This window comes from Cygnus atratus, chromosome 16 (genome assembly GCF_013377495.2).
Source record: "Cygnus atratus isolate AKBS03 ecotype Queensland, Australia chromosome 16, CAtr_DNAZoo_HiC_assembly, whole genome shotgun sequence".
NCBI lineage: Eukaryota > Metazoa > Chordata > Aves > Anseriformes > Anatidae > Cygnus > Cygnus atratus.
The window spans coordinates 15,580,518-15,606,509 of record NC_066377.1 but is presented as its reverse complement, the minus strand read 5'-3'; the positions used below and the strand labels follow the sequence as shown (position 1 = coordinate 15,606,509).

The following is a 25,992-nucleotide window of genomic DNA, read 5'->3' as shown; positions in this document are numbered from 1 at the left end:
TAAACTCTTGGCCACTGCAGAAAGAAATTGCTGTATGCAGTTGCTAGTTATGACTCCCAGTCATCCTCTTGACAGTTCTTTCAGTGCCTTACAGGATATTGTTCCGGATATTCAGAGTTGTTTTGGGTTGGTTGTTTTGATGTTGCTTTTTTGTTCCTTTTGAGAAAGGGAGAGAGTGACAAAAACAAATGAACCTTTTCTTTTTCTCTTCAGCTTCCTCTGTCACCACTTACATTTTCTGCTACAGAAGTGAGGCTTTATTTTGCATTTTCCCTTCTAAGTTGTGTGTACATCTTGTCTTTGTCATCAGTTTCTTCCCATACAAAAGAGGAAAGAGCTATTACTGCTATAGTAATTTACTCCCTGCACTAAAATGAGGTCAAAGCATGTTTTCACTTCCTCTTTGGTTGTGTGGTCTTTAGTTTTCTCCTTGGACCTCTGCACTCACATCTTTGCCTTATTGCTCTTAGAAGGCTTCTGTAACAGTGAAAGAATTTCATTTGTCAATCCAAAGATCTCTTGTGTCCTTGTTTTTCTTTTTCCCTTGTGAGCCTTTTCTAGTACTGTGCCTGACTTCTTCTAGCACTTTCTCTCTCTCTCTCTCTCTCTCTCTCTCTCTCTCTCTCTCTCTCTCTCTCTCTCTCTCTCTCTCAAAATATTCATTTATTCATCTCTCTCTTGAATGGCTGCACTCAGATACACAAGCCCTTGCTTAAGCCTTTACAATTTTTTCTTTCCATACATGTAAAACATAAGCCATATTCTTTGTCCACCAATACGCACAGTACTGTATGTATTTTAGTTTCCTTTATTTTCACATTGCGCATCTGAAATCTGTAAGGAATACCTATTTTTTGGTCCACTGATTTAGGCAAGTGTCCTGTGTCTTCTCTGTCTGCATCATGGATCTCATATGAATTTGGATGAGTTTGTTTTACGTGAATTGTCTTAGTTTCAGGGTTTTCCTCTTCCAAACTGTTCTTAGGGTCTGCCAGCACCCGGTACTTGCTATGTCTTCTCTTGTCTCCATCTTCAAGCTGTTAGTATTAGAAATGTCACATTTCTTTACAGTTTTGTCTCACTAACTACATATCCCCAGTCGGGAATCACTATCCTCTAGGTAGGGTAACCCTGACCTCTAGATGGCATATAATCTGTGTTCTCTTTACTTTCTACGTAAACCTACTATAGACAAAATCCTGCTTTTGCTTTATTAAAAAATAATACCCCAAATAAACTATCAGAATATGTTTTTTTGGACTCACTCTAGACCTTATTGCTAAAATCAGTAATCCTCATCTGATTTAAACAGACAGGATTCTGTTGATTTCAGTAAAACTATGGTATCTTCCACTTGCGGAGGTTCTTGCCTGGCTTCTGTCCATGCTTAAGCTGTGTTTAGGGATCTTTCAAATTTTAGCTATCTTGCCTTCGAACACTTCCATTTCACATAGTGAATTTTGCAAATCAGAATTTTTATTAGATTGAGAATAGGCCAAATTAACATTTTTTTCTCAATTCAAGCATTTCTGTATGCAGAACTTTTCTAAAAGGTTAGCAGAACTAAAATTATAGTCCTGTGAGGTGATGCTTCAAGAAGTATTTGTTCCCTATTTGCAGATGTACCTTGCGTTTGACCTGTAAACTTGATTATCTTAAAGTATTAATTGTAGAACTAAGACCAGCTCACTTTACATAAGCAATACAGTGAAGTGTGTAAGGAGGCTGTAACCACAGAACCAAGGTTAAATTCTGTCTGTGGATAAGAAAAATGCAGGAGGACAAGGTTACTTCTAGGTCCGTGGCACTATCTATGTGATGGTGAGTTAAAAGAAGCGGGTTCTGTTAAAGTTGTGTTAAAGTGGGTTCTGTTTATGCTGCTGCTCATGTTGGTAGGCACAGTGACGGTTTTGCTCTCTGTCCTAGAGCAGCAGTGGTGTTTTGATGTGTCAAGGTGTGGACATTGTGCCAGATACAGACCTGTTAGGTCTCTGTCTGGCTATTGGAATAGCAGGGTTACTTGTGTAAAGTTGGGACTTGCTGCAGCCTTTCTGGACTCTTTGTATGTAGCCCAGCCCCATGCTCTCTCATTACCCTGGAGATTTCTCAACCCATTTTGGGTGGAAGAGTTATTCTGAGTGTGCGTACACACACCAGTAGTGCAAAGGAGTGCTAAAAAGTGTGTACTTGTTGTGTTGTGGTGAGAGTTCCTGTTGAGAAAATAAAAAAAAATGTAATAAAAATACAAGATAGTTGTGTTTGTGTACATGGATTCAGTTAAGGGCCTGATCAGAGATGAGATGCAATAGAGAAGAAAACAGTGAACTATGTTACTTGAATTTCTAATTTCTACAAAGTCAAAGTTTTCCCTTTTCCATGGGGTTAATTTTCTACTTAAACTAGAAGCAGAATTACATTTTGAACTGAGCAATAGTGGCTTGTTAGGCAGAACTATTGCACAGATAAGAACTGTAAGCTTGCCTTCGGTGCGTTTCGTATATTGGCAAAAAACTGCTTTCTGCCTAAACCGGTAATGTGACAGTACACATTCAAAGGTATTTTTCCTATTATAATCCAGTTATAGATTTTTTTCCTTTCTTTCTTCTTTCTTCCTTCTTTTCATACTTACTAATAAGAAAATTCTTGTATTAAGGAATGCCCAAGCGCCTCCCTCCTGGGTTCCCTTCAGGCCAGGCTAACCAGAGCTTCATGCAAGGTCAGGTGCCTTCCACAGCACCAGGAACACCGGTGAACAGCGGAGCTCCGCAGCTACAAACTAGCCAAACTGTGCAGCACACAGGTCTGTTTGGAACTAGTTTTTCCTCTTTTTTTTCTTTTTTTCGTAGAAAACTATGCTTATACTTGTGTAACACAATTACTAAAACATTAAATTCTTGCCAGTAATAGAGAGTTTTAGCTACCTGGGGCTGAAAGTGCTGCAGTGGTGTGTTATGCGTATTGTTAAATGAGGAAAATTAAAATGGGAGGCTGCTTGTGGTTTTCAAACAACCCAAGTATTATTGCTTAGGACTGCTATACTAGGATCCAGAAATATCCGTTTAGAAATTAAATAGAAGTAGTGTTGACAATTGAAGACTAAAGGTAATAAGATACAACATAAAAGGAACTTCTTGTCCAGAAAAAAAAAGATGATGTTATCTTAGAAACAGAAATAAAAATATAATAAATAAATAAAAAGCTCTTGTGATTTGAAAAGATTATTAGTTCATTCAAAAGCTTTGGAAGTCTGCTTACAGACAGTCCTGTAAAAATGGAATCTTTAGTTCACAAATGCCTCTGTTTAACAATTCTGTTATTAGCCTTTCATCTGGGTTATGGATACCCTGATAATGTGATGTCATCACTACTGTGTGTGTATTTATTTTGCAACCCATTCTAAAACAGCCTCAATTTTGAAGCTTAGTTTAGTTGGGAATTGTTCCATTGAGTTAGGTGCTATTGTGGAATATTTTTAAACTTATGTGCAGATAAGGCTTACCAGGAATTTCAGTCATTCTGCAGTGTCGTATGTACGTGAAGTGCCAGGCTAAGTGTTTGTTTTGAAGTGCCAGTATGATCTTCTCTTTTGACACCTAATGTTTATCTGTAGCATCAAACATCATAGCATAGGACTGCAAATGTGTCAGATATCCTAGCTTTCATTAGAAAACAGAGGAAAATAAATTTGGAGTTCTACTCAACATCAGATGTGAAAACTTTATACCACTCCAATTGTTTCCTAATTGGCCTTTTCTATTAAAGGTGGCCAAGGATCTGGACCTCCTCAGAATCAGATGCAAGCACCACATGGCCCACCAAATATGATGCAGACCAATTTAATGGGACTTCATGGAACTATGAACAACCAGCAGGCTGGTGCTAGTGGGGTGCCACAAGTTAACATGGGCAACATACAGGGACAGCCACAACAAGGACCACAGTCTCAGCTTATGGGAATGCATCAGCAAATTGTATCATCACAAGGACAGATGGTAAACATTCAGGCTCAGGGATCACTGAACCCTCAAAACCAGATGATACTTTCTCGAACTCAGCTCATGCCGCAAGGCCAAATGATGGTAACACCACAGAACCAAAATCTTGGCCCTTCGCCCCAAAGGATGACCCCGCCCAAACAGATGATTCCCCAGCAGGGACAACAGATGATGTCTACACACAATCAGATGATGGGACCTCAAGGCCAGGTCTTGTTACAGCAAAACTCGATGATGGAACAGATGATGACCACTCAAATGCAAGGAAATAAACAGCCTTTTAATACTCAAAACCAGTCCAATGTTATGACGGGGCCAGCTCAACTGATGAGAGGACCAACCCCAAACATGCAGGGTAACATGGTGCAGTTCACTGGGCAGATGATGGCACAGCAAGGCCCTGTGAACGGTAACCCTTCTCAGGTTATGGGGATGCAAGGGCAAGTTTTAAGACCTACTGGACCTGGCACCCACATATCTCAGCAACTTGGGGATACTACTACAACAACTAATAATGATGTGAGCTTGACACAGATGTTACCTGATGTTCCTGTGCAGCAGCCAAACATGGTGCCTTCCCATATGCAAGCAATGCAAGGAAACAACAATGCTTCGGGGAGTCATTTCTCTGGCCACGGACTGCCTTTCAGCACTGGGTTTAGTGGAACGCCAAATGGGAATCAGATTTCCTGTGGACAGAATCCTGGTTTTCCTGTCAATAAAGATGTCACGCTCACAAGTCCACTCTTGGTTAACCTTCTACAAAGTGACATATCGGCAGGACACTTTGGTATGAACAACAAACAAAATAATCAGAATGCCAATAAGCCAAAAAAGAAGAAGCCTCCAAGGAAGAAGAAAAACAATCAACAACTGGAACAGACGAAGTAGGTGTAATATCACATTGGTTTTATATGGGACGTGGGAAAGTCCTGCTGGCAACTTGTCAATATTTTTCTCAGCAAGCATGCAGTGAGCCCTGTATTATTTCATATGTTAGCAATTTTTCTTAAGCGTTAAATGATAGTGCCATGGCAAGTCTGCCCCTGGAAAGTTCATTCAGGATAAAGAAAAAGATGCAAACATCCTAGTTCAGTTATAAACCTATTCAAAACAGCAATGTTCACTACATTTACTGGGTAGAGGAGGTATAGAAGTTGTTTTAAAATGTCAGTGGACACATGGGGCCGTGGCCTTTGGAGAGGAGGCTGCCATTCTCGGGCAGTCTGACAGCCACCATCAAAGGTTGGGAAGTACTTTCAGCTTTCAGAAGAGTTATAAACCTCTGTATTACGATGTGCTGTATAGACTGGGGGGGTGGGGGGGGGGCTGTTTTCTGAGATGCGTGGATATCTGTGTGTTTCTGCTTGGGACCGAGTTGGACTTCTCTTTTAGTTGAAGCTGCAGCTAGGAGTTCGAGTGTGGTGCTCTCTGGTATGGGGATAACAAGCCCAAGCAATGCTGGCCTTCCTGCCCTAGGATAGGCTAAGAGGAAAAAAAAAAGCCACAAGCCTTGAGAGAGAACCTGCAAATGCAACAGTATTTGAGAGAAAATGAACATATCAATGTAGTAGAAATACAAGATTGCTGAATCTTTTGATTCTTCTTTGACTGGTATATTTTGTTGGCCAGCTGTTCTGTGATCTTTTGTTGTTGGCAGTGTATTAATGCCAGCACAGGGTGGTTGACTACTCCTGCTGTATCTTTATTCAGCTAAAATGAGTATGTAGGCAGATATGCTATATCTAATTATGTACTATATATATATATAACCTTTGGCTGCAGGTGAGCCACAGGGTCATTGACAGGAATCCACAGGAATCCATGTGATGAAATGTCTTTTTTTTTTTTTTTTTTTTCCTCCCAGTTCACTTAGGAAAGAATGGAAGAACTGCACAAATTTACAACACAAGAATATCCAAATTTGCATAACCTGTTGCAAGTGATCTTTTGTGACAGTCCTTAACTATGTTAATTCTGTAGTACTGTAAAATGCAGGAGCTATTACTTGTATTTTGGCGGTGTAGAAGTGCTGCATAGAGAAGAAGGTAAAGCAAAGCATGCTGGTTTAAGAGACTCTGAAAAAAGTCTTTCAAATACTTGCTATTTCATTGTATGTATAAGTGATGGTATGGCCTGCAAAACAGGCCTTCTGATTTCGCAAATTAATGTGTACACAATCTGTGGAGGAACCTTGTTTAAGTAACTTGGGACCAAGTGGCCAAAACACATGTAGACTACAACACTGGTGTCTTGGAAACCATAACTAAGGTAGCACTTCTTTTGCAGCACCTAACCCGTGAGGCATTGTCAGCTTCTGGAAGGCGTAGAGCAGGGCTCCTTCCAGTCGCGACACGAGGAGCAGGGCAGGGACCTTCGCAAGGCAGGACGCAGTGCAGCGCCGAGCTTCTGGCTGGGCTAGTCTTGACTTATGTGGAAGGGAGGTGTATGAGGGCACGTAGGTGTCTTCATTTTGGCATTCCAGAAATTTGAGTGCAGTTAATCTGGCAAGAGGGGCTTTTAACAGTTTATTGCAAAAGGTAGTATAGTGTGGTCTATGTTTAAAGAATACAAGTCGTAGTAGAACAGTAGAACGTCTTTCTGCTTTCAATCCGCAAGCCCCTCAGAAAATTTTGAATAAAAGCAAACATACTTTTGTTTGTTGTTCACCAAACCCTTAAAGCTGTCCAGATATCTTTATAACAGTATCAATGTCTTTTCTTTCAATCAAAAATGTTCTTGTTGCATAATGCTACCAACACCGATTTGTAGTACTGGTAGGCACTGCTGATCATTTGCAACAAAGTAAAATATGCAATCCTTGTGTCATTATTCATCATCTGTGTCTTTCATGGAAAGCCAGTTCTTTTTGCCCCAAATTAGATGCAAAAATGGCCATGTATTTCTAGGAGGGGAGGTCTGGTGCTATGTGTAGAAATAAACTGCTTCAATTCTAAATAGATTTCAGTAAAATAATAGCAATCACTGCTGTATTGCCATGGAAATCACAAAGGGTTCAGAGGGAGCAGAAGAGTTGACACTCTATTCTGAAAAAAAAATCCATTAATCATTAAAGAAAAGCCTTATTATGTTTCTGTTCTCATTGGTCTTTCTGATGATTACCCAGCTTCGGTGTGGCCTGGGAATATCAATAAATGGATAGATAAAGTTCCCTCGAGCTTACAAAGCCCCGGAAGGCTATTTGCTTGTTATAAAATTTTCAAAATAAAAGAAGCCTAAATTAAAGTTTTTCCTATTGAGCTCTAAAAATTTAAAAGAATTTCTAGCTCATAAATGATGCTTTTAATGAGATTTCTGCTTACTTAACAAAAGAAATACTACTTTCTACTTCTATCACTTTGATTTTCAGTGAACTTTCTCCTGGCATTGTTATTTGCAGAATGTGTTTGTCACCTGATACGGATTAGCATTTTGTTTCTTAACTGGCTGTGTGTTAATCCCTCTGTCCTTGCAGGAGCATTCAGTAGGGTGTTATCCTCATAAATGGGTTAGAGTGAAAAGGTGAGACTGTTCTCCAGCAAAAGAAGGGAGACTACAGTGCAGACAAAGTCGAAGCTGGTCATGATTCCTTCCTGCCTCACTCACTGTCTGCATCCTTGGCATAGTTAGCCAAGCTCAGCGCTTACCTGGCTCGGAATTGCGGATTCTTTTAAGTCTGACTTGGATCGATACCTTTTGTATCAGAAACAAATAGGTGCTTCTCATCACGGCTTCTCTGTAGTTATTCTTCAGAATTGTAGAATTCAAAGCAGCAAACCTTGTTTGGAAATGCAGCTAACTTGATAATGACACTAAGAACGATTCAGTTTTTGTTGTTGTTCGAAATTGTTGTGGAGTTCTAATCATACAGCAGTACCATTAATGAAACGGTTTGTAGGCTGGGCCATATGGGAATGTTAAACAGGGTGAGTGTACTACTGAAAAAGTTTATTCACCTGAATCGAAAAATAATTTTCAGGATTTGCCTAACTGAGCAAATCAAACATTGAAATAAAAACTGAGACATTTTGAATAAATAGGTAGTTTAAAAGTGATTGTGTCTGTTTGTGAAAAACGTAGGAAACAGGATGGAAAACAGGGAAAAAGATGCTAGATGAAAGGTGATGGTGGAGAAAAATTTGTTGTTAAGTGTATGAAATATCAGGACAAGCAAACAGTTGCTTCACATTGCCCTGTTGGCAGCCCTTGACCACATGTGCTGGTAGGAAAGAAGTAAGGTGCGTGGTAAAGACACTGCTGCTGCTGGCATCAAGACACGTGGTGCCTGGCGTGGCGCGCCTTGCGTGGAGGTGATGAGCTCCTGGAGAACAGCACCGTGGGACACAGCACGGGAGGCTTCCCTCAGCCAGCTTCAGAGAGCTTTTAGTGGTAGGTCTGGAAACAACAGTCCCGCTGCACACGTGGGAACTGAAGCTAATTTAGCATCGGAGAACAAGTGCCTTTCTATAAAAGTAAAGCCGTAGCAGAGCACTGTACCACGTCAGCAGGGCTGGTTCTGCTCGCCTCTTCTCCATAGCTTGATTTTTGTGTGGCTTATTTCACCATCTGCAGCCCTGGTTTTTGTTGGGTTGCTGTCTCTCTTCTGGAGTTCTCTTCCCCTCTGACTGGGATTTTACATCTGCAAGCTGTGCTTGGCAATGCAGCTGGTAGAGCTGGAGGTTCGCTTAGGAAACTCTGATAATCTGTGCTGTGCAGCTGGTGCCTTCTTACGCTGAGAGCAGTAAGAGGGAAGAACAAATAAGGAATGTTTATCCCTCCCACACGGACTTATTGTCATGCTAGTTATTTGTGTTTAGAATTCGATGGTTTTTTAGATATCTGGTGGTTGTTAAATATGTTCAGTGAATTTCAACGACATTTGAAATTCCATCTATGTTTAATTTTTCCAGTAACTATAGTAGCAGGTGTTCCTACAGTCACTATTCTTCTTTGTTACTGTATAATAAAACTCGAGGTTTGTTCTGCAAGGTTTTGTTTGTAGCTCGCCTGATGGAACCCATCAGGCAGGAGGTGTTTTTTAAGAATTGATTTTACACTAAGATTGTTTTCTAGGTAAACCTATTTGTGTGGTAATGCTCTCACACCAGCTTTTTGTCTAATCTTTAACTGTTGCATTTTTAATCCCCACTCCTGTTTTAAAGGATCACCAGTGGCAAAAATACAAATTTAAGGCGGTATTCCCAATTTTAGGCAGTTCATGTTGCCTGCACCATGTGGCCTACATCAAAGGCTGAGCTGCTGTGGGAGATTTTGTTGTCGGAAATTTTTCCCACTTGTGTCCACTAACGCAGCGCTGCTGGGACATGTGGCTGCGTGTACAGTGGCGTGTTTGTGGGCTGCATTAACAGAGACCCCGGGCTCGTGCCCTTGCTGCAGTGCTTGCCGACGGCTGTGTGTACTCCGGGGTTTCATGCCAGTGGCCATACTGAAGTAAGAGGCTGGGGTTTGCCAGTTTTCATCACATTTATCAGCAGGGGCGGGTAAGCCTGTAACAACTGCATCATAAAACTTAGTGATACGCTGGATTAGACAAAAGAATTAACTCCAAATACTTCCCTTGGCAATACTTGCCTGCTCAGTAGTAATGCTTGGAGGGGTTCTGTTTCTTAACTTTCTTCTCTCTTGATTTATGTTCTCCCTTCTTTTGACCCGTGAAAGTTCAGGGACTTTCAAGTCACACTCTGCTCTTTGAGCATGTTTTAGGTAGTTAATAGGACAATAGGACAGGCCTGGGTTTCTCCCCATCAGCTGTACAGATGCCAGAAACTGTCACTGTCAAGTAAACTTAAATAGGAGAGATCTCTCCACCTTTAAATACTTCAGGTTCTTGTTTTGCTGAAAATTTCTTTTGTCCTTGGCATTTCTGCGTAATTCTGCCTCTCCTTGTAGGCAGTGGACCTATTTTGATATCTGTAACTTGGAGCTTTTATTACATAGATCTCCCTACAGCCTTGGTGTAGTCATGAAGCAGATAAGCAGTTATGGTCTTCTACTCTTCATCCCTCTGTATCTTGCGTTCTCTGACCATATGTATTGATAGCTATAAAAAAGTGGTTTATTCCGAAGTCTGCAAAAGCTATCCTGATTGAGTGGAAGTATTGTTGAGATTCAATGCCCGATTTTAAATGCTCCTGCAGTCTCTGGAGCATCGGTTCTAGAGCCTCAGCATCCTAGAAAGCTCTGCCAGCTGACTTTGAACATCTGATACGTGAATATATTTGTGCTGTGACATTAATAGAGGTCACCAATACCCTGAGCTAGTCACCTCTGGGTATGTGGTGATACCAGTGAAATAAAACGCTGTGCATCTACTCCTAATATTTATTAATAGAGATGTGATGGCAGTATGTGAGGTAAGCCTATTTAGATCCAGCAGGAAGCCTATTTATATATAATTCAGAGTATCCCTTGCCTATTTTCTTTTTTCTACCTTGAATTTGAGTTTTTTAACTAAGGAAAGAAACAAATGCTTAGATAAATAGAGCAACAGGCATCTTGCTGCTTCTTGAGTAGTATGTAAGGTACAGGAACAATTGTCGGCAGACCTCAACCGTGTGTTCATGTTCGTCATGTTATACCTGAAACATTGATGTATTTCCATGAGTTGCTTGCAGGTCTGTTCAGAAGTGCTGAGACAATAATAAAAGCAGAATTCAAACACTGGTGTTAAGGCTGTACCTAAATTGCAGTTATTTTTCTTTCAGCTCTTCAGAACCTCGTCCAGGTGGCCTGGAGGAGAGTGATCAATCATCAATGTCTGGAGATCAAGGAATGAATGTAGATAACTCAGGCCCTAAACTTTCAGACTTTGCAAGTAGGCCACCAGGTAGTAGGATTTTTATGTGGATTATTTGAATGTTGTAACTACAACAGATATTTTACTGATCTTTGTGACAGTACTTTTTTTTTTGTATTCTCACACATTCAAGTCCAAAGCTTTTTTTTTTTCCTCCTAGTAAATAAACGATACCATTGTTTAAGTGTGTTCTTTGAATTAGCTCAATATGAATAGATGGCCATGTTCTCATGTATCATTCTGCAGGTATCATGATGAACTTTGCAGAATTATTTAGCAGTATCATAATTGATGAAGATTCCTGTGCATCCAGCAGTAGTACAGACTGGTGCCTTAAAATCTGAGCATTAGCCAATAGCTGATTTTTCAGAATTAAGAAACGAAGGTTACAGTTGGAATTACCCTTTATACATAAGAAGGATTAAATCCAAAGTCCTCAGGAATTTAATGTTATAAGCCACGTGGATTATTTTTAGCACCATTTTTGCCTCAGTGATACATTGTAGAATCTACTTTGTACACTGGGAGCAGTCAGATCTGTAACAAGCTTGCTAGTTCAGGTTCCACAGTGGCTGTCAAACTTTTAGGTTTGCTTTAAGGATAACTGATTTGTGGAAGTCCAACCCTGTATTTTTAAGTGAAGATAAGCCTGTGGACAGAGACTGTTTGAGGTGGCAGGAATCCAGAGTAATAGCTAGTAGCTGGTAGAAGTTGAGAGTTCTCCAATTCAATGTCATGCAGGTCATTCATAAATTAAGTAAAAATGTTTTCAGTCTCTGTGTTTTGATGAATGTCACCATGTCTTCTCAGGTTATCCTTCTCAGCCAGTGGAACAAAGACCGCTTCAGCAGATGCCACCTCAACTCATGCAACATACACAGCAGCCACAGCCGCAGCAGCCACCACAGCCACCACCACAGCAAGCCCAGGCACCACCACAAACACCGCAGCAACAGCAGCAAATGATGATGATGCTTATGATGCAGCAGGATCCCAAATCAGTCAGGCTTCCTGTGCCACAAGGAGTTCACCCACCTCGAGGACCTCTGAATCCAGATGCTCAACGGATGCCAATGCAGCAGAGTGGTAACATGCCAGTAATGGTTAATCTACAAGGTCCTGGGTCAGTGCCTCCATCTCCTGATAAACAGAGAATTTCCTTGCCAGGCAATCCTTCTCTGGGAAACAATGCAAGAAAAATGGTTTATCAAGATAATGTACAGAATCCTTCCAGCTCACCTCTGGGGGAGGTTTCATCAGTGTCTTCCGTTCCAGAAGGAGGTGGAACTGAAGTCCCCCCAGCATCAGGAGCTCAGAATAATATGACATCTCATTTAGTAGTTTCACAGAACCAATTAATGATGACGGGACCCAAACCTGGACCATCCACACTTTCAACTGCCCAAGGTGCAAGTCCTCAACAGCAGTCTAATTCTCTGCCTGGCACTCTTACGCACCATTTTCCAAATGTTGCCACCCCGTCACAAACTTCAAGGCCTAAAACCCCAAACAGAGCAAGCCCAAGGCCATATTATCCTCAGACTCCTAATAACCGTCCACCCAGCACAGAACCCTCTGAAATAAGCCTGTCTCCAGAGAGACTCAATGCTTCTATAGCTGGTCTTTTCCCTCCTCAGATTAATATTCCTTTACCTCCCAGGCCTAATCTCAACAGAGGATTTGATCAGCAAGGTCTTAACCCAACTACTTTGAAGGCCATTGGACAAGCCCCATCAAATCTCACAATTAACAATCAGTCTAGTTTTGCTGCTCCACAGTCACACAAATTGGAAGGTGTGGTCATTAATTCAGGAAAACAAACCAACACTGGAGGAACAAAGAGAGCAAGTCCAAGCAATAGTCGAAGGTCCAGTCCTGGATCCAGCAGGAAAACAACGCCAAGCCCTGGCAGACAAAACTCAAAAGCGGCTAAATTATCATTGAATACTCAGCAGAATCCATCTCTCTTGCAGAACATAGATATGCAAAGAAATATGATGGTTGGTCCCACTTTGCCAACACCGGTGACAACAAGTTTTCAAAATAATAACATTCTAAGTAATCAGAATCCCACAGTTTCTGTACCTGCTGTTGCTGAAGACAGTAAAGAGAGCCTTAGTGTTCCTCAAGATAACGAGTGCCAAAGCACACAAGGTGTCCAAGGTAACAAAGACCAGCCCAATATTGAACTAAAAGCTATCCCTACTCCGGAAATAAAAACGTTGGTTCCAGAGGAACAGTCAAAAAAAGATGGGCAGGCCTTAGACACAGGTAAGCTTCCAGTTCTGGAGGAAAGTAAAACCATGGTATCTCCAGCTATGAGGGAAGCACCAACTTCTTTGAGTCAACTTCTTGATAATTCTGGAGCTCCTAATGTAACCATTAAGCCCCCTGGGCTGACTGGTCTTGAAATGGCACCAATAGTCACCACTGTGGAGGACCTAAAAAAGATAGCTGTCATTCCTCCACTGCAAGAGGCATCCTCTAGCAAAGAACCACCTAATTCACTTAGCTTGCCTCAAAATAATGAGTCCTGTTCGAATCCAGGGCATCAGGAACTGGGAGAAATAAACTCAAATGTTACACAGAGTGTTCCTCCAGTAATGCAAAGGCCTGTCAGCTCTTCTTCTATTTCAGGTCCTTTACCACCCAACCAGATAACAGTTTTTGTAACTTCAAACCCTATTACATCTTCTGCTAATACGTCGGCACCATTGCCATCTCACTTGCAACCTGCGTTGGTGTCTACTGTTGTCACAATGCCTAATGTAGGCAACAAAGTTATGGTTTCTGAGGGACAGTCGGCAGCTCAGTCTAATGCCCGGCCACAGTTCATTACACCTGTTTTTATAAACTCATCATCAATAATTCAGGTTATGAAAGGCTCTCAGCCAAGCACAATTCCCGCAGCACCGATGACATCTAACTCTAGCCTAATGCCTCAGTCAGTCGCTGTTGTGGGTCCCTTACATATACCACAGAATATAAAGTTCTCCTCTGCCCCCACACCTCCTAGCACATCCTCTAGCAGCCCTGCTCCTAGTATTCCCACGAGCAGGCCACTGGTTCTAAATCCTTTGGCACCTCCTGTTCAGCTGCCTTCTCCCGCTACAACTTCTTCAAATGTTTCTTCACATCTTCCTGCCCAGCCAACGAAAGACTTCAGTCCCGAGGAGGCAGCTTCTCAAAGCAATGGATCGAGTGACCAGTGCTCTGTTACAGTGACACAGTCTGGACCTGTTGTTTCACCTCTTCTTACGAGCAGTCCAGGATCTGGGAACAGACGAAGTCCTGTTTCATCAAGTAAGGGAAAGGGAAAAGTAGACAAGATTGGTCAACTCTTACTTACAAAAGCATGCAAGAAAGTCACGGGCTCCCTCGAGAAGGGGGAAGAGCAGTATGCTTTGGATGGAGAAGCAGAAGGTCAGGGACCAGAAACGTCAGTCCCAAACAGTTTGGCAACAGAGCAATCACCAGCAGAACTAGACAATAAAACTGTGACACCTCCAGCACCCAGTCTTACAAAACAGAGCACTTCTGGGCCTGGCAATGTGAGTGTTAGCGCTGCTGCTGCTGTTTCTGCTTCTGTATCTCCAAGCTTATCAACAAGCACTCCTCCTACATGTGCACTGTCAGCTGTAACCACTCCGGTAATCCCAGAGCTTGCACCTGCAACACCATGCACTAATGGTAGTAACCACAGCGGCTTACCAGCTGAGCAAACTGGGGTTGGTTTGGTGGAGGAGGAAACAGGATCACATCAGGAACTGCTACAAAATACAGGTAAGTTCCCTGCTGACCTGATTAAATGGAAGACATAAGTTTGCTTTCATAAATTTCTTGGGTGCCTTTTTCCATGAACGCAATAATATAGATGCTATAAGCTGACCACTGCTTTTTGTTCTTAATATCTGAGCGATACACAGGCTTGTCTTTCACCAAGATTCGCATTTCAGATGTTTTATCTTAATTTTCATTTACTGCTTAGATGTGGTGTTTGATGTGAACGTATGATGTAATAACAGAAGAGTGACTTCATATAACTTTTAGAAGTGGGGAGGCAAAATTGGATGTTATCGGCAATGACGGAAGTAATACTTAAGGCATCTTTTAAACTGGTAGATGGCTTTTTCTGCTTTAGTCTTCCCAGAGACCTTTTATATTTGTAATATTTAAATATATGGACTTAATTCTGATACTGTGTATTAATTCTAATAATTCTAGTTCCCACTGTGGGGACCTTAACCTTCTAGGGAAATAGCTGAGCTACTCCAGGGAAAACAAAACAAAAAACCCACACCTTATGTCCAGGGAAAAAGTTAAAATGTTAATTTCAGAGACAGTTGAAAATGGAATTAAGAGTAAGTCGCATCCAGTAACATAAAATACCCTCATATCTGACCTGTTTCCTTACGGTTTTAATTCAAGCATCTGGCAAACTTCATTTATGACATCGCTGCTATTTATTGAGGCTGGTTTTAATCTTTTGAAAATGGTATGGAAATAAGCCATCGCTCTTGAATCAAGCTATTTGAATATCCATTGTGCTTCATATCTTGAATTTAGGCATGAATTTTATCTGTGAGAAGATAAAATCATAGAAGATAAAATCCACCTAAATCAGTAGAATTGAGAGCTTCAGCTTGAGTGTGAATTTCCATTTCCCTGTGGATAGATGTCTTAGATGTGGATACATACATCTTAGCTATATGCTATTAGATGTTATTATTAAATGTTTACTTTGAGTTTCATAGAAGGAATCCTCTTTTGTTAGGAGAAAAAGTCGTTGACAGGAGAAGCATAACATAAGACTGTAAAGCAGTCTTAAAACAGCAAGCAGTGATAGCACTTCTCAAATGCTCTTGCTGCTGCTTGACTTAGTGTGTAAGAAAAAATCAGAAAATGTATCTAGCTTCAAGGTCAAGAGTATGGATACAGTTATTCTTAAGTGTGAAGCAATCTGTGTTTCCAGTCTGGAATATTCTGATTGCAAAGTAACGGTGTGTACATTCTCTCTAGATTTGGGAGGTGGTATCAACTAGTGAAGGACAACGATGTAAGCATCTGAATGTACCTGTGTTTTTACAAATGGAAGTGAATATTCTTTATTTAAATGGGAACCTTTAACTTTACATCTCCATGCTCTTCATAAGTTCATTATCACACCTAAGGGAAAACTGAAAGGCATTTGTCTAACAGGAATTGTTTTTTTAATCTTATTTTTAACTTGACAACCTAAAAAAACACATTAAAAGTCACTTTATCTTATTGACAGAGCTCGTCATGGGAGCCTCTGGAGTGCATTTTGCTCTTTTGCAGTTTGAGTGAGTGAGGGTATGAATTCAAATTAACAAAGATGCTATTTTTTCCTCAAGACTTCTTTTGAAATGAGCATTAAGCTGAGAGAGAGACAAAACTATTTAGTTTCTAGGTTTTTCTTTGGTTTCTGTGTCTAGTGAAAAAATATTACCTTTAAAAATATGCTTTATTTGATACTTAACTTCATCACTTATTCTAGTTTGGGAAAACTTGCTTGGAGTAGCTTTGCTAAAGGGTTTTTGTGTGTGTGTTTTGTTTTCGTTATTTGCTTTTTAAAAGGGAGAGGTGTTAGGGTGGGAGGGAGTAGTGGGTGGGTTAAAAAAAAATGCATCTATAAATGTAAAAATGCAGTAAATTGGAAGATACAGAATTTTGTAAAAGCAGCCCAGTTGCATGATAAAAAAAAAAAATTGCGATTCTCTTTGAAAATAATGCTTTTTCCCTCCACTTCTATTCTAGCATCCTCTCAACATTTAACGCAGAAAAAAAGTTCAGTTGCAACATCAGAAAGTACTGTTCAAAGAACAGGTAAATCTTACTTTGGAAAAGCAGAATTTAGGTGAACTAAGTTCATTATGTTTTTACCTCAAAATGGTAAATCATGAATATTTTTATTGATCATGAATATACTTCATAGATTGGTGGTGTTTTTTTATTATTATTATTGTTGTTGGGTTTATTCTTCTGTTAGATACGTTGTGCTTTAGAAATCTCCAAAGCCTTGCTGGAGCTTCAGTTAGGGGAATGAATAAAATGAAAGAAAAAATCACCAAAGCAGTTTTTGTAAGTTCAAGTTGTAAGCTTGGAGGACTGGATTTGTAATGATGTGTTTGGTGTGTTTGAGTTTTGAAGTTTTTAAGAGCAAATAGGAGTTTTCTCTGATATGGGACACTTCTGAAAATACTTCCCAAAGCCATGGTAGGAACATAATTTTTGGAGTTCTAATCCTTCTTTTTTTTTTTTTTTTTTCTCTCTGTTCGAAGCTTTTAATGAACTCTCTGCAGTGTTTCAGGGATTGAGCCATGACAGATGACTTTTTGTTGTTGCCATCTATTATCATGCACATCAATTCTGTGGTGTTTTTAAAAAGCAGTTTCTGAGATGAGTAGGGAAAGTGGATAGACATGGACATGAACGTGAAAAGTGGCACTTTCTTCAATTTGCTTTATGTAGTACGATGAGAATTTAAGCTTGAAGAAGGTAAAAATTGTACTACGTTACTTTCATAAAACTTAATTTTAAAGATGTTCATGCACCCTGCCAGGGTTACATCTGTCTCTGCACCAGGGCTTATGTAGTCATATTAGGAAGTTCCTGCTCAGGGAAAAAAGCACTGGTGTTACCAATTTTTGTTATTGGGCGTTCTGTCTGTTCAAGTTTTAGGTAGGAAGAAAAATAACTCTTCCTATATGTTTCTTAGTCTGTTTTTCTTTTGTCACTGAGACAGTTTTTTGGACATGGTAATATATACACTTACAGTGAAGAGTCTGATGTTCCAACAATACAAATCATAAGGAGTTGTTTATCATAACAGGACTAGCATTATGCCTTCTTATTCTTTTTACAGTTTTGTTCCTTGTGTGCATTGCAGCAAACTTGGAGTACTAAATTGCTCCTAAAGGCAAAGCCACAGTTTTGTGCATCACTGTCCTGAACACTGTGGGGTGTTTCAGGGTGAGATGAAGTCCAGTATAGGTAATGTGATAAACTAACAGTGAATTAAGATGTTACATTTTAATGATAATCCCTAAACCAGTGGCAGTTTCTCACATGATGTACTGTGTTTAGATATAGGTACTCCATTTGAACGAAGTGTCTGGTACATATGGGGATAACTAAAAGGTGGACAATAAAAAAAAAAAAAAAAAAGATGAGAAATCTTATGTGATGTAAATCAGTGTTGTTTATTGTGGTGAAGACTCAAAGGAAACCTGATTTCCTAGTGAAATCACTAGGAGAGAGATTGTGTTAAAGTACAATTTAACACATATGATAGATTCCGATCAGTGTTTTTAAGGTTTAAATCTAATTAAATGTAGAAGCTCTAGAAGGAATAAACTGACTAAAATAGAAGTTTAAGAAGGGAGAGGCCCTTGTTGGAAAGTTTCTCTGTAGTTTCCTTCTGCAGGGTTTCTTTAAACTTTTCTTTGTCATAGCTGGTGCAGGCCAAAATCAGAGAGAGCACTGCCTGATGTCGCACTTCATTTGATATGTGAGTTTGATTTGCTTTTAGAGTAACAGTAGATGAGGGAAGCTTATTCATCAGATGTTAACACATAATGAGACAACTGTGAGATAGTCATGCCTTGTCAGCAAGTATGTAATTCTACAGCAGACCTAAAAATTATCTTTTTCTCTTGTAGAACTTGAAACAAATGCTCCCGTAGTTGCTGGTCAAAGGTAAGGAGATAGTTTATATAGATTCAGAATAGATACAGCTTTCATGCAAGGAAGTCCTTTTCTCTTTGCTTCAGCTGTGCAACTTAAAAAATTCTTCTCCGATGTCTTGTCACTTTCTTGGCCATACCCTTTCTTTCATGCTGAAGAATTGGGCTAGTTGACTGTTTCAAAACATTGCTGAAATACAGAATGTAAGGTAACACTTTCCCGAATCTGTCTTCATGATTTGAGCAGTATTTCCTCATATCCTTTCAGACCTGTGTGTTTCACATCTTGGAAGGGTCTTGATGGTTCTGGCATTTGATATTTTCTGAAAACAAGTCTAAAGTGCAATTCCAAAAGCCTGCAGAATAGCTGTCGTGAATTTTTGTTTTCTGAAAGTAGGTCTTTCTAAAGTAGGTCTTTCTAGAGCTGTTTTTTTTTTTTCGTTTTTTTTTTTTTTTTTCTTCTTATAATTTATATGTGCTTTAGTTATTGTTTTCTCCAGAGTTTCTCTGTGTTCGATTTTTGACACTTTGTTGAAACCTGGTAGGAAAGCCTGGTAGAATCTTCATCTTGTCCTTTTCAAGACATTCACTAATTAAAAGAATAAATTTCAAACGGCTGTGTTCTGTTGAAAATACAGTTTTCAAGATCTATTTCTGTAATATCCTAAAACCACCAAGCTCTTACACTCACTCTAGGCAGCTATAATGACAGATCTTTGTAAGGTGTTTTGATAACTGCTGGCACAACTGGCCATGTTTTTGATGCTACCCTTATCAGACTGAAGTGATCCCATAAGTCAGGGTAAATGGTGTAATTTACTTCATTGGTCCATCAGGAAATAAGGCAGTGTCTTCTTTTGGAAGGGAGATAATGCAATTTACTTTCTCAGATCAGGAAAGACTCTGAATTGAATATGTAAATATATTTACCTTCAGATGGGTTGGGATCTTTCTGTAGTTGTATCGAAGATGAACTAAAATTCTGAGCAGTTTTTTTTAGGGTAGAATTTTTCTAAAAAGCTGAAGGTGAGACTCTTGGCAGATGAGGGGATTGTCCAAATGAACTGTCATTGAGCGCATCAAATGATCCCAAGTACCTTTCTGTTTGGATTTTTCTGGATTGGTGTCTTTCTGAGCAAGACTGGAAAAGAAGGAAAGTTTTCAGGCAAACTAAAAATGTAGTGATGACTGATATTCACAGCAGTCAGCTTTAAGTTCCCAGGGTGAAATGGTAAACAATACAAACCTCAGAGGAACCTTGCAGCATACAAAACACCAGAAGTATTTTTACTTGGGCTAACTTCAGTTCCTTCTATAAAATCAAAGTAGAGTTCTATTGGTCCCTGTGAAACAATTCAAACTTAAGGACACTCATTTTAACTCAACAATTATCCCTAATAACTGAACTTTAGCTGATGATGCCCATTTGCTTACTCAATCCTCCAGACCTCCTCTGAAGTAGGTGGCTGTTGTTTCTGCTGTCCAGGTTACTTACTGGAAGACCAGTTTGTCACCTGGTTGGTTCAGTTTATAGACTACCCATAGTACTGACTATTGGGGAAATTGATTTCAGTATTTGTTTTGTGTCTGAGACAATTCATGTGCTTCCATATTCTGCTTTATTCTATGTTCCCTTGCTTTTGAGAATGTGTGACTGTCTTTCCTTATTATTGACAAAGTGTGTTTTATTTCAGATAACTGTTGCTTAAAACTGCAAGTACTTGTAGTAGTTTCTTTTCTCTTAAAGTAGGACTTCCTCTGAAATACTGACACTGTAGTAGAACCTCTAATGCACAGGTCTGCTTTGTGTGTTTTCCCATCAGTTCTCTGATTAAGGCATCCTTTCATGAAATCTTGCAAGTTTCAGACAAAGGTCATAGAATGAGTTTTCCTTCTCCTTTTCGATTTTCAGTGGAATTATTTATTTGGTTAATTATCTTTGAATTCACAGGAGATTAGTTTAGCTTAATGTTCAGAAACTACTTAGCCATCAGAAATTGTCTGGCATAAATGCATTAAATAGAAAACCCCCAAACCTCAGGGTGAGTTTACAGGGCTAATAGTAACAAAATAAAAGAGGAGTTTAATTACAACATGTAGCACTCCATTTATTGTACTGGTGACAAGAAACCTTATTTCCACGCTACCTAAAACTATTTTTTTATAACATAAGTTCACTGTAAAGCTTGAAGAAAGTTTTAAGTAAACCATAAGCTTTTTATTGTGTGAAGAAATCATATAGATCAGTTAACTGAGTCTCTGTAGTGAAAACAAGAGCTGGCATACTTGCTTAAGCGTTCATAATTCCTCCTTATGTTCATCTGCAATTTCAATTCTGTATTCCCATATCATAGCAGTCTCTAATGTAACTTGTTTGCTTTTCCTAGACTTCAGTAATGGTGGCACCTGTGGAAAACAGAGCAGACAATTTATAATGCATCTAATTTCTTGGTCTTCTAATGTTGAAAATATTCTCTTTGAGGACTTCTCAATTCTGTATCCTCTGATAATTTTTAATAGAAATGGACTATACTCTGGCTTACTCAGGTCATTCTTCATCTGATAAAACTTCCGGTATCTCTAGCATTTCATATCTTCAGTGCTAATAGTCCGGAACTGGTACCTGTGTCGGTCCATCCTTCAGCTTGTCTGAGTTGCATAGAAAAACATAATCCTTCTTACACTTCATCAGAAATATTTTGTCCCACTTTATTAGTAATGAGACAAAAGAGAATTGTGAAAAGTCTAAAACTCCAAGTAGAAGAAATTCAAGAACAGAGGATTCTGCCGCTTCACAGGAAACTGTAGAGAATGGACAGCGCAAGAGGTCCTCCAGACCAGCATCTGCATCCAGCACTGCAAAAGGTAAAATGCACAGCCATCATTTCTGTGGAGAGGGCAGGAAGTAAAATACTTCCCAGAATATAATCCTTTCAGTAACTGGGTCATAACTATGGTTTACAGTTTGTAAATGTTGTGTGCTTTTAACTCTAGTTTCAATGATTTTAGACACAGGTTGGGTTTAAAGTGTTTACCAAAATCTGTACTGGCAGTAAATCTTGTATGGATTTCCTATTGTTAAATTTGTGTTTTCTGCAGTACTAATCAACGTAGTATTCAGCAAGCTTGCCTAGTTGAATTCTCTTGGCAGAAGTATGTTGTTAAAAGGACTGTACTCGGGTTTAAAAGCGTCTTTTTATTTTTTTCATCAAGTCTGAAAGACATGAGAAAAACGCTTAAGTCTTCCCAAATGCACGGTCAGCTTTTGCAAGCCAAATGCTCGTGCTCAGGCACACTCAGAATGCTGCCTGCGTGGCAGCCTGCGACCGTCGAGGAGTTCTGTGTGCTTGTGCACAGATCCTCAGCTGTTTTTTCCACAAACACATGAAATCCTGAAGTTCAAGATATTAACCCATGGCATTGGCAGTTGCTGACGTGCCTTATTTCTATACGGGTTACAATCTTTAACAAAGTATGCAGCATTTGTGTGATTGACAAGTTTATTACCAGAATGCATGGTCCGTGGTGCCATTTTGCATTTCTGAAGCTAACTGTGTCAGCTCCTTACGTTTAAGGGTCAGAAAAATTCTGATGGATGAAAGTTGTGCAAGAGGGTAGAGAGACCGTCAAGAGGAAACATTCGACCAATATTTTAAAGATAACATACAGAACTAAGAGGTATTAATATAAAATTATTATAAAAGTCAAGTTGAATTCAGCAACCATTTTCCATATTAAAGATGCTAAAGTTTGCTGGTAAGAGTATTTGCATTTATAAGAGTTTGAGAGGTTTCCAGCTATACGTAATTGTCTAATGACTCTCAAAGATTATATGAAGAGCCCTATATGTTCTGCAGTTTTATGGCTGCTGAATTTAATTAAATTTTAGTGCTGCTTACTTCTTGTGGCAGGATTGTGCAGAATGCAGAAGAATCAGTCTGTATTGTAAAAATAAATTATATTTCATGATTGTGAAAAAAAGTTTGAAAAATGTGAAGCAAATGTAAAATGGATTCAGTGATACTTCCTGAGTTTGAGGCTATCTGAAACGTGTGACCTGCCCCACGTGCTGTAATGAATAAACCTAAAGATGACAACCAGTGGCATGTCAAATTCTGAAAATGTGGGAACGTAAAAGTATATTAAATTTAAACAATAGTAGAACTGACTTAGGGGTTTTGTACTGAATTACTCATTTACCTCTGTAACTAAAATAATTATTTCTAAAACGTGTATCTGAAACTGCTGTGGTGTCTAAAGGTTTTGCTTGAAAGCATAGGTTCAGTTTATCATGTAGTACCCTGGGCTTTGATTACCTTATCTCTGTGCAAGCAACTGCCTACTTCAAAGCTGTAGAGAAAATAAGCAAACCTGAACACTTTTGTGGAAGAGTTCAGCATGAAGGGTTAGGGAGGTGTAGCGTGAGAAGCGTAAAGAGGTTTGCCACTTGTGCCTACTCTGTTCTTTGTATTTATTAGTGAAACATAGCTTAAGAAAACGTATATTTTGTATGATCCTGGCTTCCTTCTAGATGTCTATGGTTACATGATCTATGTCCTGACAAACTTGCTAATTCATGTTAAAGAGAATGCAGGGTTGGGAGAAAAAAACTTTTTGAAATAGAGGCTGATTATAAAAATGGCATTTAGGAAAAACTTAGGTATAGCAGGGAGAGAAAATCAGATTTTGACCAGTTCATGTATGTATAACCCTTGGGAAGTATCAGGAGGGAAGGAACAGAAGGATAGTTGTAAAAGAAGAGGGCAAACAGAGAATCAGCCCTCATCATTACAGCCTGCGTCAGGGTGCAGGTTTGGGGCAGAAGCAGGTGAGGGACGACCGGTGGTGCTCACAAAGGAGCGGGGGCTTCAGGACTGCATGGCTGCACAGCCACTGAAGGCTGCTGAGTGCTGACCCATTTATTCTGTCAAGCGCAGACTTTGGCAGCAGTGGGGATGACTACAGCTAATGCTGCTGGTGAGCAAGCTACTTAAAAGTAGTGTTACTCTTCGAAGGGAACTCCAGTGTCTGTAAGTCATGCCTGTTAAGATGTTTCACTTCTGAAAACTGGTACTGTACTGGTATTTTTACTCGTTAGAGTACCTTTCCAGCAAGGGCTGTTTCAGTGTTTACTGTAGCTTCGGGGTTGTTAAATTTTGAAAAGTTTATCTATTTATTTATTTTTAATGCAGCATTTAATAGCCATAGAGTTGTACCATTGCTTTTCTAATTTTAGAAGTTTTGGGATTTTTTTCCCTTTTGACTCTGAAATACACACAGCTCTACTAGCTATCAGAAAATATTGTGAAGAGCCAAAGATACATTGCCAACATTTAAAATCACATTTAAAAAAAAAATCTAAAGATGCAAATACCCTTAGTCCTTACTCAATTCTCTTTTCTTTCTGTTTTGAAATGGAAACTTAGTGCCTTGGTAAGTGCACTGAAAATGTCATCTGGTTTCACTGTAGCTTCTGCAAGTGCTTCTAGTTGTTTTGCTGAAGTACTATATAATATTTTGTATCTTTCTGTATAAGCTGTTTTTTTGTGAATCATGTACAACGAAGACACTTGTTTACTAATGATCTGACTTTCCAAGGAGTCAAACAACTAGATTCTTTGTGGCAGACTCCAAAACATTTTTCTAAGTTTTCTAACAACACCATCTGCAAGTACTGTGCTTGGATATAATTTATGCAGTTTGTGTCCAAAGCTGCACAGGATGTTTCAGGGAGACTTACTTCCACGTTATGTCTGAGCAAGTTGTGGCATGTGGGGAACTAAAGTTAAAGAACAGTTTCAAATGCAGAACGTCTATTTTTAAGGCCATTACGTTACGACTTCATACTCACAGAACTCTGAAATTGCATCTGCGTGTTTGTAACAGAAGCTAGTGGGGACTTTGCGTTATTGTGTTGCTGCTGATGGCTGTGATCAGGATGAAGGGTCCCTTGGTGTTAAGTGTTGTGAAAAGTCAATTGCTGTTTCCACTCTGGTGTGATTTTAGGGACATAAAAGGGCAATCTGTGCAGCTCTCATGAATGGATTACCAACTTAGTATCCATGCTTTTTTTCTTCTCTTAATTTCAGAAACGAGTGCCAGTGCAATGCAGTCAAAAAGAAGAAAATCCAAGTAAATTACTGCATGGAAACATGAAACTTGTAAATGAGTGTGAATTTATCAATAGCAATTTTGAGCTGTGATTTTTCTTTTTTAAATAAAATTCTGTACAGTAAGTCATTTTAATATTATACTGTTCCCAATAAATGATTTTTTCTAAAAAACAGATAAATAGATATAAAAAATGGGTTCTTTTAAAACCCTCTGGATTTACAAAGTGAAGTCCAGGGTTAGCACATTAGGTTAACGTGTTTGTAAGAAATGGAAGGGGAGGGGAAGACAACTGTAAATTTATTTGTTTCCACTTTTCATAAACAAATTAGAATACAGGGTTGTCATTTTTAGGTATTAAAATAATGTATTGTGCTGTTGTTTTAAGTACTGTATGTGAATAGCAGTAAGAGGGTTATAAACAAACCCAATCTTGTTTGGAAGTGTAAATAATTTTATTATATAGTAGATCTGATGTATTTGTTGTAGAAATGGACCAGTGAAACAAAAATAAATTTAAGGGTTTGTACAATGTGGAATCCCTCATGCTCTAAATAAATGTTATTGTCCTATAATTTGGGTTGTATTATTATTAGCAGCAACAACAACAGCATCATTCCAAACAGGAAGATTGAACGGATTATTTAGAGCTCTAGGCCTGCAAGCTCCTTATATGGAGCTTTAGAAAGGAATTTGTTTAACCACAAATGAATTAACTAATGCAGCTGTTTTTGCAAAGCAACAAGAAAAAAAATCAGACGCTACCCTCCAGCCCTCGGGATATGTGCAATTAATACATATTGAGGACACCCAGAAGACAGCTCTTCCCACAAATAATGCTTCTCAGCAGGAAACACAGCTGAGAAAAATACTGTATTAAATGGTTTGAAGACTTTCTGAAATGTGGTAGCCTGAAGCATGTTTATTTGGGTAGCTATACTGCCATCAGTGGTGACTTGTTTGTATGTGCTGCTACAGAAAGTAGGTCAGCCTTTTTGTTCCAGGGAGTTCTCATGGTGAGTAATTGAGAAGCAAGTCTTTCTAGCTTGCTTCTTGCCTTCTGCATGAATAGATATTTACACTTTTTTTCTTTTCTTAGAGGTTTTTTTACATACTCATATTTAGGCAGCCTTTTAATATATATAAATTGTCAGGTGCTGCCTCTTACAATGGCAGAAATTGCCCATTTGTGCACAAGGTAATGGACACGAAGCAAAGCTAACTTTTCCCCTTCCTCCCTGTCAGACTTTGGATGCTCTGTGGCTGGCGTGTAGTAAAGTCAGACTTTGGTGTGGGCATGCTTCTGCCTTGGCTGTCCCTGAAACCCCAGCTGTCCCCCGGGTGCTTACACTTCTCATCCTTA

The 25,992-nt window shown here is 39.3% G+C and overlaps 1 protein-coding gene across 3 annotated transcripts in view; it reads left to right on the top strand.

Moving 5' to 3' along the window:
- NCOA6 (nuclear receptor coactivator 6) overlaps positions 1 to 25,204 on the top strand; it is a 47,344-nt gene extending 22,140 nt beyond the window's left edge. For all 3 annotated transcript variants that reach the window (XM_035548192.1, XM_035548190.1, XM_035548189.2), the window contains 8 exons: positions 2,654 to 2,800; positions 3,763 to 4,882; positions 10,721 to 10,842; positions 11,623 to 14,595; positions 16,591 to 16,659; positions 18,495 to 18,531; positions 21,235 to 21,383; positions 24,608 to 25,204. In XM_035548192.1, coding sequence (XP_035404085.1) covers positions 2,654 to 2,800; positions 3,763 to 4,882; positions 10,721 to 10,842; positions 11,623 to 14,595; positions 16,591 to 16,659; positions 18,495 to 18,531; positions 21,235 to 21,383; positions 24,608 to 24,654 — 4,664 coding nt within the window. In that variant the 3' untranslated portion in view covers positions 24,655 to 25,204. The remainder of the gene's footprint in view (positions 1 to 2,653; positions 2,801 to 3,762; positions 4,883 to 10,720; positions 10,843 to 11,622; positions 14,596 to 16,590; positions 16,660 to 18,494; positions 18,532 to 21,234; positions 21,384 to 24,607) is intronic.
- The last annotated feature ends 788 nt before the right edge of the window (positions 25,205 to 25,992 follow it).